General features: G+C 48.2%; 1 protein-coding gene across 1 annotated transcript in view; it reads left to right on the top strand.

The window, feature by feature from the left end:
• Positions 1-14,435, top strand: part of PCSK2 (proprotein convertase subtilisin/kexin type 2) — a 214,267-nt gene that overhangs the window by 184,840 nt on the left and 14,992 nt on the right. The window contains exons 8-10 of the mRNA XM_004270393.3: positions 358-533; positions 11,565-11,780; positions 13,746-13,846. Coding sequence (XP_004270441.1) covers positions 358-533; positions 11,565-11,780; positions 13,746-13,846 — 493 coding nt within the window. The remainder of the gene's footprint in view (positions 1-357; positions 534-11,564; positions 11,781-13,745; positions 13,847-14,435) is intronic.

The following is a 14,435-nucleotide window of genomic DNA, read 5'->3' as shown; positions in this document are numbered from 1 at the left end:
CCTCTGAAACGTGTCCCCCATCACCCCCCCAGTCCCTGGAAGCCAAGCTTCCCATCAGAAACAGACCACATTAGGAATTCTAGCAACTTTTGCGAGGGGGATAAAATTGTCTTCAAATAGTTGCATAAGGAAAGGAGTGGGTGGGGTCCAAAAGGATGGAGTGGATCAGTCAGTGCACCTGCCTGATCCTCTGATCACACACACAGCGTGAGGCTGGATTCAGGATCGCCCGGCTGAGCCCAGGGCACCAGGAAGGCAGACCTCCAACCACACCCAGGACCCCAGCCCCCTACCCAACCTTGCCTCCTGTGAACCGGGGACCGGCACCCAGAGCTCCCCGGCCCTCACTGTCCACAGGGATCCGGATGCTGGACCAGCCCTTCATGACGGACATTATCGAGGCCTCCTCCATCAGCCACATGCCTCAGCTGATAGACATTTACAGCGCCAGTTGGGGCCCCACCGACAACGGGAAGACGGTGGATGGGCCCCGGGAGCTCACACTCCAGGCGATGGCGGACGGCGTGAACAAGGTAAGGTCGTTCCTGCGCCAGGAAGCCCTGAGCCACACCCGGGGAGGAGGGGTACGGGGTGTGGGTGGGGGAGGGGGAGGGGCGGATCGCTGGTGCCAATTGAGCACAGCGAGGGGCAGGGCTGCGGTGGAGGTGGGGCTGTTACCCTGTGCCTTAGCTCAGGTCCTTCGAGAAATGGACCCCAAATTGGGTTAGAGGTCCAGACTTATTGGAGGGGGCGCCTGTGAAGGACAAAGGCAAGGGGGCGGGGGCCCTCCGGAGGGCGACGCTATCCTGGCCCCTGCGAAGGGAGTGGGGAAGGAGGGTCCCACAGGGAGCTGCACTAGCACCCCACCGTGCAGACGTGGCTGGGAGTGGGGTCTCCGCGCAAACTGGGTGTCTTCAGAGCACAGCAGGGGAGCTGCGTCCAGATGTTCCCGTGGGGGAGTCAGCGTGCGTTTTCGTGGCTGCCCATCCCTGGGGTCAGTCCGGGAATGGACAGAGCCAAGGAGCAGGGACCAAAGCAGCACCTCAAAGGGAGGCAGCCGGGAGCCGCGGGTCCCTGTGCGGGTGAGCGGCCCGTGGGGAGCGGCAGGAGGTGGCCTCTGCGATCCCAGGGCAGAGTCCCCCTGCAAACCACAGCCAGGCCAGAGTCTCCCTGGGTTCAGGTCCCAGGTCCGCTCTTCAGGGGCTGAGTGTCTATCCGCAGTGACCTGACCTCACTGCGCCTCCGTTTTCCTGCCTGTAAAATGGTGATAACGGTGCATTTCTCCTGGGGTCACTGTGAGGTGTGAGATAGACATGCAAGTGCTGGCCCTGGGAGGCCCCACAAATGGCTGGTGTTTGCCTGGGTCGTTAGGGACTCTTAACCAGCCGCCCCAAAACTTTGAGGCATAATGCACAGTGTTTCACTAGGGCTTGTGGACTCTGTGGTCCAAGAATTCAGATGGGAACGGTGGGGATAGCCTGTCCCTGCTCCACAATTGCTGGGCCTCAGCTGGAAGTCTGGGGACTTGAATCACCAGGCTGGTGTGTGTTTGCAGGCTCCTGCGAGGGGCTGAATTACTGGCCATTGGTGCCACGGCACCGTCTCCTCGGGGCACTCAGTCACTTTGTCTTAGTCTTTTCCCAGGATTGGACTTTCCATCAGGTTGATGCGATGCCCTGTCCCTGCCCTCAGCCCGTCTGAGACAGCCACAAAGATCCCTGGCATTGGAATGGCACAGTGCAGTTTACGGGGGTGGGGGTGTGTGTCACCAATAGGATGGTGGGGGAGGGGCAGGAGGTAGTGCTGCTGCCCCATTTCAATGCCCAGACCCTTAGGAGTTTATAGGGTGAGACTTCTGACATACAGACAGCTATTTCCTTATCGCATTGTTCATGGTGTGGCTGGAGAGAGACGATTGCACATCCAGGCCCGGAACCAGGTGACAGTGACAGCACATTACCCAGGGGAACACCTGGCAGATGCCCCCCTTCCCCATCAGACACGGATTTTCACTGAGAAGCATTTTTTGACACCTGAGGCCAAAAGAGAGTCAGAGAGTAGGTGACATCTGGCCTCTGTCAGGGTTGACAGTGCAGATGGGCTCAGTGCAGTACATCCCCGGGCGAGTCCTGTCACTCTCCATGAGCTTCTGAACGGCTCCATCACATTTCAAGGCAGGGTACTTCTCTCTTTCCATCTGTAGCGTCCCCTGCTGCAACTAAAAAGGCTCTTTCAAGTATGATTGTTCTGCAAAGCATGCCAAGTACACCAGAACTTAGGAGAATAATTTGTTATGACTTATCTTCAGCTGACAGCACGTAAATATTTTACAAAGTGGAGTATGGTGAAAAATACAGTTTCTCATTTGACTTTCCCCCAAGCTGTAGGAAGGATTCTTTCCTTATTTCAAGGTGAAATTTTTTTGGACAGTGTTATAGAATTGTGTGAGCAATGGGGTATTATACATGAGCAAAAAAGACTTCCTCTCAGTTATTTCAGCTGACTGGTCAGGTCTAAAGGAAAATGTACCCCTGAAAGGTGATCTCCACCTGAACAAAGGAGTCAGATAATTACCTGTTACACTAAAGAAATTCTTATGCTTGTCTTTGAATTTTAGCATCTTGCAGATAGGTTTTGTTTGACCAACACTGTAATGATAAAAGGGGAGAGGAAGAGGAAACAGAGGATAAGACAACTTTCCAGGGATGTACCATCTGCCACGGACCCCACCACTCCCTATCGGATGACATCTGCTTCTCACATAAATGGGCTCCTTAGGGATTTTGAGTTTGCATCTCATAGGATTTGAGTTTGCATCTCCTAAATTTTCTCAATAAATACTTAACGGAGACAGCAAGCAGCTGGCATGAAGTAAGAGAAGAAGGAAACCTTTTCCCCGTTTGTTTATTTCAATTTTTTCCTCTTTATAGTCTATGTGTTGAATTTACAGTTAAGACATTCTTCACATTACATATGGGAGTAGATGACAGACAGAGACCCCTGAATTATGATATATCTTGGAACTGACTTAGTTCAGGATCCCGCAGAAGTGGACCCTGAGGTGAGGGTTGAGTTCAGGTAGTTGATTTGGGAGGTAAAGGGAGTGAGTGGGGAGGTATAACAGGGAAGAAAGGGGCTATTAAAGGATTTGTTATCAAGTCAGCTACTACCGTCAACTGGAGCTTAATCCCACGGGGAAACTGGGAAACCATGCAGAACACACACTGAAGTTATCCCAGCCGGCGGCACGGGAGCTGGCGGAAAAGTCAGTGGTTCAGGTTGTTCCCAAGGGGTGTAAATGTCCCAGCACTTTCAGCCGGGAGGGAGGTGTGCAGGGCAGCCTTCAGCCTCTGGGGAGAAATCCCTTACACGAAGAGACGCCTGTGCTGACATCTGGAAACCCCCAGCGCAGAAGAAGCCACAAGCTCGAAGGAATACGGGCGACACCCACTACCATCTACCACAATCTCCAAGTGCAATTTGGGCAAAGCCTAATCTGAACTTGGAGTCATCTCTCTCTGGGTAATAAAGGACCAATATGGCGATGTGTTTGCTGGTCAGAAAAGGATGTAGCCCTTACAGAGAGACTGATGGCGAGCAAAGCCCAGCTGGTATGGGATACGGCATCTTACATCACTCTGACAACCAGAAGAGGAATTCAGAGACCACTAGAGGGTCTTGAGAGTGATGACTGACTCATGAACTTCTTTCCACATCTTAAGGAAATGCACCCAGGGCAGCTCTGGCACGTTTTTGGCTGGCTCTGATGACTACACCCCAACCTCTTATTAATCACACCTCAGGGTTGCTACCAGAGGGAACATCTTAGGAATATTTAAAGACAAGGGAACAGAAAATCCTCTGAGGCACAGGCACGGATGAGACAGAGCATTGATAGTTTATTTCCTGGGCGGGGGATGGGAGGTTGCAAAGGGCTCAAACACAGATCCCAGATCTTGGAGCTGGAATATATTATACTAGGGGTCACTTGCAAGACTGGCTCAAAAGCCACCATCCAGGAAGGGGGGCGGGGTGGGGGAGGCTGCCCAGGGAGACAGTGATTAATCAGGACGCGCGAGGAGGAGCCTGGTGCCCTGCTGAAATTTAATCAGAGCAGTGGGCCTGACATAGTGGCACAAGTGCCAGGGCCTCCGGCGGCAACGATGCCTCCTGCCAAGAAGCTCTCAGGACTCCTCCAGGAGCCCTGATTGATGCTCTGAAACCAAACGAAGGTTCCCAACTGCACAGGGGATGCCGCTGCTTGGAATCTGCGGTTCGGCCTCTGAGATGCCTTTCTCAGTTACAGTCCCTCCTTTCATCTCTGAGAAGGAGAAGCGGGAGGAAAAGCTGGCGGGTTTCTGGTGACCCTTCCTAAGAGTTGGCCAGCCCCAGGTGGGGCGGCCAACCGTCCTGGTTGCTCGGGACTTTCTGAGGTTTTGCGCTGGGAGCCCCACTTTCCGGGAACTACCCAATCCCGGGCCAACCGAGGCAGTTGTCACTCACCTTTAAGCCTTCTTGATGGTGGCGACCCATCTGCGCCCAGGGAGAAACCCAACCACCAGGTTAAGGGACTGATGTGGACTTAAGCCTTCAACAGCCCCTGTGACATCAGAAAGGTTCATCACGGCGTGTTTGGATCCTGCTAGAAAGAGACAGGATGGCACAGGAGCCTTACCTCCAAGGTGGATACACGGCAGGACAAGTCAGGGGCAACTGCAGGTGTGGGGAAACACGGGCTCAAGTGAAGGATTTAAGCAGAGGCTACGTAGTGCCACCCTCCATTCGGCTTTCTTGGGTATCTGACACCCCACCCACTCCTGCTGAATTCCGTGGAACCCACGGGGGTGCGAGGCAGACGCTGCAGTCCCCTGGCCCGGGGGCGGCTTCCTGCGCGTCACCAGCCGCCTCTCCCTGCGCCTCTGCCTGAGGACCTGCCGACCCCACGGGAGGCGTTCCCAGTCCCAGGCCACGCAGCCCGGACTGTGGGGCGGCCGACGGCGCGCTGTCCTGGGGACAGGTTCTCAGGGGTCTCCAGAGGCTGGGGGGAGGCTCCTCATCAGCTCACACTTGGTTGGCCCTTCTCCCTCCCCCCACCCCTATCCCCATCTCATGCTCACTTGTGTCTCCTGAGATCGCCCCCCAAGTCCTGGTCTCAGCATCTGTTTTTGAAGGGGCATAAATTGGGACCCACTGCTTCTCCCTGTAGGCGTGACCAGCAGTTCTCTGAGAGTGAGCCCCCGCTCCCAGGAGGGGTCCACTCATCTGTCACCCTTGTTTAAGGCTCTGTGTGACTTCACTGCTACCCCCAACATTCCAAGTACAGAAAAGAAGGGAATAAAGAAGGAAAACATAAAACAGCTACACAGAAATATAATGCAGTCACTGATACTGTGCCGGAGAGGGACTTTCTACACATAAAAGAGGAAATATTTACCCCTCAAAAAAGAGTAATAAGTATTACTCATAAAACCTTTCAAAATTTCTACAACTCTGGTCATTGTTAAAGCTGGTCAATGGATACAGGGAGATTCATTATACCATTCACTCTACTTTTCATGACGCTTAACGTTTTTCAAATTAAAAGGTTTTTATTCACACTAAAAAAGCAAAAAAAAGCAAAAAGCAATTCAGTAGGTGGTTAAGTTGTCAAGAGTCAGAATATACATTTAGAGAAAAGTGAAAACAGCAACTGTTCTAATATTATACAAATGGCTACTTATGGCTTGGGATAAAATTTTCTGGGACTATACTATATTCCCTGAATATATATATTTCAGGGACTATATTAAAAAGAGAGAGGTTTTTTTGATGCTGTATCTTTTTTAATGTTATATCTATAGAAACTAAATGGAACCAAATGTGATGAACTTTATCAGTCAGGAGAGGCTACATTGTGCTGCAGTAACCAACAGCCCCCAAAGCTCAGGGGCTTGAAAGCACAAAGGTTTATTTCTCAATCAGCTGCTCAGCCATCATGGTCAGTAGAGGGCTCTGCTCACCACAGTCTCCTGGGGATCAGAGCCGACACCTGGAACATTGCTACTCACTGTGCAGAGGGAAAGAAAGAGCTCTGCACAGCTGGCACTGACCGGTAAATGGTTCAGCTGAAGAATGATACCTTGTATCTGTCACTCCCACTCACAACTCACTGATTAACACAGCTTATAAGACCCCACCCAAGCACAAGGGGGCATTATCATGGGCCTAGACAGTGGGCAGCTAGGAATATTTGACAATCAGCACTAACAGCTACTACAATGAGCCCAGAAAAACTGCTGGGTGACCAGTGATCTTGTGAGGACAAACACACAAATGTCAAATGTGTTTGTGAATAGGTTGAATAAAATTGTTCCATGAACTGTGAGTACAGAAAAGCAGTGCTTGTAAATCAATGCATAGTTTAATATGGTATTTAAATATATATTTGTAAAAAATAATAGACATAAGTAACAAAATGGAAATTTTTCTGCAAGTCAAAATGCAAAATACAAAAGAAAAAAAGTGGGTAAATATATATATGCAATATAGATGACAAAAACTTGGTTAAGGTCTTTAATATAGAAAGAGCTCTAACAAATCAATAAAAAGGATATCATGAAAGAAAAAATAGGTACAGGACATTATCTTTGAGGGCTTGGTGCTTTACTAAGGTATTCATAAAGCAAGAATACTAATGAGCAGTAAAGGTATAAAAAGATAAGCTCAACTGATAGTGGAAAAAAATATATAACTCAAAACAATGAGGTACCAATTTTGTCCACCAAGCTGGAAAAACTATTTTTTTAATGATTCTAAATCTTGACCCAGATAGGCTGGATGTGGAGTTCTTGTGCACTGCTGGTGAAGATATAAATTATTAATAAGCCGTATAAAGGGCAATAATATGGCACTATGGATAAAGAATCTTCATTCATTCCTTTTCACCCAAAATTCCCTATTTTAAAAACTCTCCTTGAAGAAATAAACAGAAATACAAAGACATATATAAAATAATGTTCAGTTCAGCACTTTAAAACCTAGAAACAGCCTTCCACGTACATCTAAGAAAAAGAGTAAATAAATTATGGAATGGCTATTTAAGAAGACTAATAAAAACTTATAACGTAGAGTAATATTTAATTATGTGAGGAAATGTTAATAATGTAATGGTAAGTGAGAAATACATTGTAAGCAGGGCCACAAAGGTGGATATACTTTATGATCCCAATTTCATTCTTAAACCTGTTCTTATACTTTGCATTTATATATATAACTGGCAGGAATACACAACATATCACCAGTGATTTTCTGTTCATGGGCGATCACATGGGATTTTTATTTTCTTCTTCATGCTCTAGATTCCAGTTCTTCCACAATGAATATGGTTTTCATTATAAAAATATAATGACTTTTTTAAAAGTATGTCAGTGTTGTATTAAGATGTCAAGGTGACTGGAAAATAAAAATGAGTGTAATTGAGTGTTTAGGAAATACAAACTTTATCAGGCTGTCCTCACCAGTGTCTGCAGGCAGATACCACCACTGGGCCAGGGCCTGGGGAGGGGGCTCATTAGTCCGGGTCACTAGGCACTGGGGAGGATGAAGGGACCGACTCACTTTAGCCCCAAGTCTCTCAAAGTGGGATCTTCACCTCCTGGGACAGGTGATGTGCTGAGGGTACACAGAGTCACCGCACCAGCCTCAAGCTGGAACTTTACTATAGCCAATGGTAAGCAGTTTGTGCCATTATTTTATATTATAAGCAAAATACAAAATCGGCAAGAACTTTTAAGAAATGTGAGTCTGTGAAAGGCTGCTTTAGGCTATGCTTTTAAAATCGGCAAGTTCCAACTCACTGCCCTTTGCCAATATGTTAGAGCAAAGACTCAGCCTCAGCACTGTTGACACTTGGGCCAGATAATTCTTAGTTGGTAGCTGGTGGGGACAGGAGGCAGAGGGCTGCCCTATGCATTATGAAAGTTTAGTAGCATCCCTGGCCTCCACCCACTGGATGCTAATAGTACATACACCACGCACATCTACCCAATAGATGCTGGCTGTGACCACCAAAAATGTCTCCAGCGGTGCCAAATGCCCCCTGGGGCACAAAATCACCTCTGGTTGACAACATTGGTGGTTAAATACCTCCAATAGTGCCTTGGTGAAAAATTCTCTTTTTGTGAAAACTTTTGAGAGACATTAATCCCACTATACTCCAGAAGACTAATACAAAGACAGAATTCAAAGTGGAATTGCACCACATATAAATACACTTGACCAAAAAAAAAAAAAAAAAAAGCAGGAGTGGCAGGAGAGGCAGAGAAGGCAATTCCATTGTCAACCAGAATAACATGGAGGGCAAGTGTGCCCACCAGTCTCCACTGAGCATGCGTTACAGAGTAAGGGCGGGAGACCCCCAGCAGGAAGCCCACCCCTGCTCAGTGCAGGCTTTGGGCCATCTACCCCCTCATCTGTGGGTGACCCTTCCACACCCCGTTTGGGGTTTTGCTCTTCTTTACCACTTGCTCCCTGGATAAAATTCCCTCTGTTGAACTGCCCAGCATGGCAGTATCTTGATCAATGCAGTGTACCTCTCGGGATCAAGTTAAATTTGTAAGTTAACTTGGGGAAAACTGACATCTCTGTGATGCTGCCTTTCTATCCAAGAACATGACAGTGTTGATGTGTCTTTCCACCTGTGTCCCTCCACAGAATTTCAAAGTCCTATTTTTTTTTTTTAGTTTGTTGAATTTCTACCTAAGTATTTTATCCTTCGTGTGGCTGGTGTGAACTGTGCTGCTGCACAGGATTGCTGTGCGGATGCAGTGAGTTACTGTGTAAAGTGCTCAGAGCGGTCCCTGGCACACAGTAAGTGCTGCAGAAGTGCTTGCTGTGATTATCATCTGTCATACCCGCCAGTGGATGATTGCTTGAATGCGGGTCGCAGTTGTTCTATCTTGGTTTCAGCCCAGCTGCTGTTCAGGTGAAGCTGGGGGGCAGAAGTGGATCTTGGAGTGTCATTTCAACAGGAAAGTGTGGCATGCTGATAACAGGCCCATCCCACAGCTGGCTCTCAGCCTCTTATAGATGCCCCTCCCCACTCACCTGCCCTCAGAACCAGGGTCTGCTCCTCAGTGGCCCATCTTCCCCAGAAGCCAGGGCCTATTTGGTGCTGATACCCAATCATTAGAAGCAAGAATATAATTATTACTGCCTCATGTAAACACACACACACACACACACACACACACACACACACACACAAACATCTTAGGAAAATGAAGTTTAATATTCCTAGCAATCAAAGTATTCTTGTGGGCAAGTCTTACATCCAAAACAAAACTAATGTTTGCTGCTCACTCTTCAGAAACACGCTGATAGTTATTCTCTGTGTATCAGTGAGCAAAGCCGCATAACAACTTCCCCAAAACTCAGTAGTTTAAAATAACAACCATTTAAGTCTGATCATGGGTCTACAGGTCTGCCGACCTGGGCCATCCTTGGCTAATCTCAGGTGGCCTCACTCATGCATCTGTGGTCAGCTGTGGGGTGAGCTACAGACTTTCTGGTCTGAGGTAGCCTCCCCTGTCTGGCAGCTGTTGGCTGTGACAGTGAACCTGACTGGACTGTCGGTCATCAACCAGCTGGCTAACTCAGGTTGGTTCCCATGGTGCTCTGAGGGAGAGCGGAAGTGGGTAGGGCTCCTTGAAACCAATGCTTGGAACTGACACAGCACCACTTCCCACCACATCCTGTTTGCCGAAGCAAGAGAGGAGGCCAGCCCTGATTCAAGCAGTGGGAAACGGACCTCTCCTCTTGATGGCAGGGCTGCAAATCATACAGTAAAGGGGGCATGAATACAGAGAAAGTCGGACAAGTTAGAGTCACGATCCTTCTCCCTACACCAAACTGAGAACGCTTTTAGCACTGGTTTCCTCTTAGCGGAGGTTGCTTGTCTCACTAGCAGCCCACCTGTGGGCTGGTTCAGAGGAAGTTTCCTCAGGTGGCAGCCTCACCCATTTACGCTGATTCATGTCTGTTTCACTTTCCGAGGGTGCCATTTCCTGACACTGAGCCCAAATCTGAGTCTGCTTGAGAGGGTGATCCCCTGCACCAGCTGTAAGGATGATACGTTTGTTTCCCTCTGTGTCCTGGTTTCTGAGAGCAAGTGCTCGTTTGGATAGAGTTTTCCAGGACAGATATATCAAGGTGCTGAAGACAGTTCTCAGCTAGTGGCTGAATCAACCTTTGCTGATGTATTGACTCAGTCAGTCACAGGCTAATTAACTCCAAGTCCTGTTAGAAGCAATCAGAATGTCACTTCTCATTGTCAGGAGGCAGAGAGACTTTGGCGGTGACCCAACCATCCTCTCGCCTCTGGCGTCGCCGCCCTTAAACCACTGAGTTAGGACCGAGGACTGCTGGTGGCCGCGCAGGGACAGACTTTCTCTGCCATGATTTCTACTTTTGTCCTCGCCCTAGAGGGTTACCCAGAGTCCTGGCCAGGCTGGACACCTACTGCTCACCTGCCACACGGCATCCCTGCCCTCATCACCGCCCACCCAGCCTGCGGGTCAAAGCAGGGTAGCCCGGCCCTCCTGCCCCTGGGGTCAGAAGATAGGAAGCCGGAAGGAATGGCCACTCCAGGTTGTGGAGGCAGAGAGAATTCTCCTAGAAGACAGAGAACAGGAAAAGAAAAACAGAAGCACTAAGAAAGTGGTTTAAACAGAAAAGCAATGCAAACTGTAGGTACCTACAACTAAGCTTGCTGGTTATAACTAATTAGCATATGGCAGTAATCACTGTGCATATCATTACGTTTAAAATTATTTTTGCTGTATGTTTTACTTGATCATATTAGACTTTCTTCTTATATTTATATATTTGGTGTTCCCTTACACAGGCACAATATATAATATTTTGCTTAAAAGAATTCTAGTATGATCCAACTGAGTAAAAAAAAAGTGTATTTTATATATATATATATATATACACACACACACACGCACACACACACCCCAACATATATATAATCTGTAAGTAAAATGTGTATTTTATACTTACAACATCTACATATATATGTAAACTTATATAAAATATATATAATATATAAAATAGAAGCTATAAATATCTTTTATATCTTATTTGGCTAAGTATTGATATAAATATACAAGTACATTTGCATTTTTGCTGAAAAATGCCTGAAAGAATATATAAGAATTACATGCAGGGGTATTTTTTTTTCATTTTCCTTTCCATATACTTTGACTTTTTACCATGAGAATGTACTATGTTTAAAAGCAGTTCATTTGTCAGTTTTAAGGAGATTCTTCCAGTTTTTCTCACGTTGTTATCCCCAGCTTAAATTGTAAATTCGGATGACTTTTCTATTGAATCCTTCCTGAAAAGAAAAATTCTCACGGTGCCCGGCCAGAAGGATAGTGGTTTTCAAGGGCAGATAGAAAGGAAGCCAGTCCTTGCTCTCAGCTGCTGAAGAAGCCCAGGTCCCCACCCGGACCCCGACCCCAGCCCCGGCGGGACCCCCTTGCAGCCCACGCATCTCTCCCTGTCGCCCCCCACCCCAGGGCCGAGGGGGCAAAGGCAGCATCTACGTGTGGGCCTCAGGGGACGGCGGCAGCTACGACGACTGCAACTGCGACGGCTACGCCTCGAGCATGTGGACCATCTCCATCAACTCGGCCATCAACGACGGCAGGACCGCCCTGTACGATGAGAGCTGCTCCTCCACCCTGGCCTCCACCTTCAGCAACGGGCGCAAGCGCAACCCCGAGGCCGGAGTGGTGAGTGCGAGGCCGGGTGGGTGGACACTCCTGACGTCATGCGCAGACACAGTGACGTCATGGGAGGAGGAGCTCCCCACCCCCCTTCCCTCAAAGAGTCAGGGCCTATCCCCGGGGGAGATCCACCCTCTTCCAGGCTGATGATGCCTTGTTATCAAGGTAGAGACCCACGATAAACAAGAACGTGATGACCTCCTTCCCGCTCATGTACCATCGATTTTCTTGTTCATTGTTTTGGCTTACAAATAATGATGAACTCTGGTTTGCCCCCAGCACGTCACTTATAAGGATAACTAATATTAAGAACTGGGGCATCACACCCGCACCCATCTGAGCCAAGAGCTCGTCCATTTATTACAGTAATTTAAAAATAGCAGCCGTGGACGGACTTTTCTGGGTCCATAGAACCCCCCAAAGTGGGCACATGTGTGTTTTCTCAAAGGAAGAGTAGTGTGTTCCAACGTATTTTAAAATGGGTCCATGATTGAGAAAACAAAAAGGTTAAGAATCACAAACTTATTTACTGCACTTTGAGCACTCTTCCTTCCTGGGCACTGAGGTTTAATAGTGAATTTTCCAAGGCCCCTAGAAATATATGTCTGTAAAGCGTAACGAGCATTTTGGGATCTCTTCCTCTCTCTGGGTATTTCACTCACATAGGGGCCTTTCCTCAGTCTTCCAAGCCTGGAATTTAGTGGTTGGTTCAGGAGTCCTGCTGAGATACATCCTGCCCGGCCACTGCCTCCTCTGGGGTTGGGAGGAACACAGTCACCAATACCAGCTAGTCCTGCAGTCCCAGGTGCCTGCCTGGGCTCCACCTGACCAGCTGGCCAGGCTCTCACGTGACCCAGGAGAAGCCCTTTACCTACAGGAGACACAGACCTTAGCCTGACTCCCTCCATGAGCCTGGGGCTCCCCCTGGTCTTGGGGAGGACGGAGATCGTGTCAGCTCCTCCCAAGCAGAAGGAGGTTTCACCTCTCTCATCCTACAAGCTACATGGGCAGAAAGGGACAAGTGAAGAAGCTCCCCTCCCTGCCCCAAGAGCCTCCCAATGGTGTCACTTTGTCCTCAGCGCCTGTGTATGACTCTCTTTCTACTACTACGGCTGGGGAGGGGCCTTAAGTTCTCTTTGAATATTGTCATTTTCCGCAAGCAGATGCTTTTAAACCTCCCTGGTACTTTGTCCCCCAAAATAATAGGCCCACTTGAGGAGCCTACAGACAAACAGGAGGAAGGAGTATTCTCGTGGCTTATAAATGATCTTAATGAAAACCCTGGCTCTCGCAAACACTGCAAATGGGGACTTTCTCTTTGTAAAATCCTTTAAAACTCAGTTGATCAGCCTCCCGTGGGGTGATCACTCATGTATCAGAGGTGTCGCTCAGTGTGTTCCAGATTCTCTCCGTGGATTTTAGATGTGGAGAATGTAACACTTCTCTTTAATGGCCTGTCCCTCTAGGCAAACTGGGGCTGAGCCTGTTTTGTCTTTCCTCTTTGGGAATGCCACCCTTTTTCCTGAAGGGAAAGGAAATTGCTGATGGACTGGCCCTGAGCTTTCTGAGCCAATCCCAATGCAACAAAACTCACCATTGCTTTGACTATGGTGGTGATATTGGCTTGTCACTTTCCACCTATGATGTTTCCTTTTAGGATCCAGAAGATAAATGTCTCTCTGGTCTCTAGAATAGCTGCAGATAGCTTCTATGAACAATTGACTTGCTTTTATCTTGTGGACACTGTAACTATAACTGACTGTGTTTCCCTTTTTGCACAGGCTACTAGGAAACTCAGATAAAATGCATGACAAAATAGATACATGGGTGCTAAGCTTATCCTTATCTTCATCTTAATCTTCTTCAGAACAAGGCAGAGTTTAAGTAAAAGAAATAGAAAATCCTCTGCTCCGTGTTGTTTTGGGTTTAAAGCAGTGTGACTCACTCATTACTCACTATCTTCCCCTCCAGGCAACCACAGATTTGTACGGCAACTGCACCCTGAGGCATTCTGGGACATCCGCAGCTGCTCCGGAGGCAGCTGGAGTGTTTGCACTGGCTTTAGAGGCTAAGTATGTTTCCATCTCGGGACCAAGGGCCGGTTCTGCAGGGTGGACTGAGACATGTCTCCCCACCTAGGTGTCCACAGAGGCAAAAGTGGGTGTGAGAGTCAGTAAATAGTCAGGGCCAATGAACTCTGGTGGGCATTGCTAAATGATACACACACACACTCACACACACACCACAAAACTACATCCTGAGAGAGCACAAGAGCCCAACATCCAACCACACATAGGGGCACATCGATGTTTTCTTGGTGAAAACACCCTTTTATCTTCTATGGATCCCGTGGCTGTCTTACTCTAATAATACTCCCAAACAGCTACATGAAGGAAAACCATTGCCAAGCCGGGTATCCAGCAAGGTTTTCAGACATGTGTTAAACAGGATGCTCTTGCTCCAGATTTGTTAACTTATAAGGCTGAATTCATTTTAACACTGAGACAAGGTGGGCGAAGTCACACAACGTAGACCAAGAAATGGGCTTTGCTGAGAAACCATCCAGCTACCAGGGAGGGGAGACCATCCCCTCTGTTCTCACCACCTCCACAGAGGCCACAGGTCAGTACAGCTGGACCCACCTTGGATTTGAGCATCAGC

The sequence above is a fragment of the Orcinus orca genome, chromosome 16 (assembly GCF_937001465.1).
Source record: "Orcinus orca chromosome 16, mOrcOrc1.1, whole genome shotgun sequence".
In the NCBI taxonomy this organism is placed as follows: Eukaryota; Metazoa; Chordata; class Mammalia; order Artiodactyla; family Delphinidae; genus Orcinus; species Orcinus orca.
Note: the sequence above shows the minus strand (reverse complement) of the source record. Positions and strands in the feature narration are given on the sequence as shown.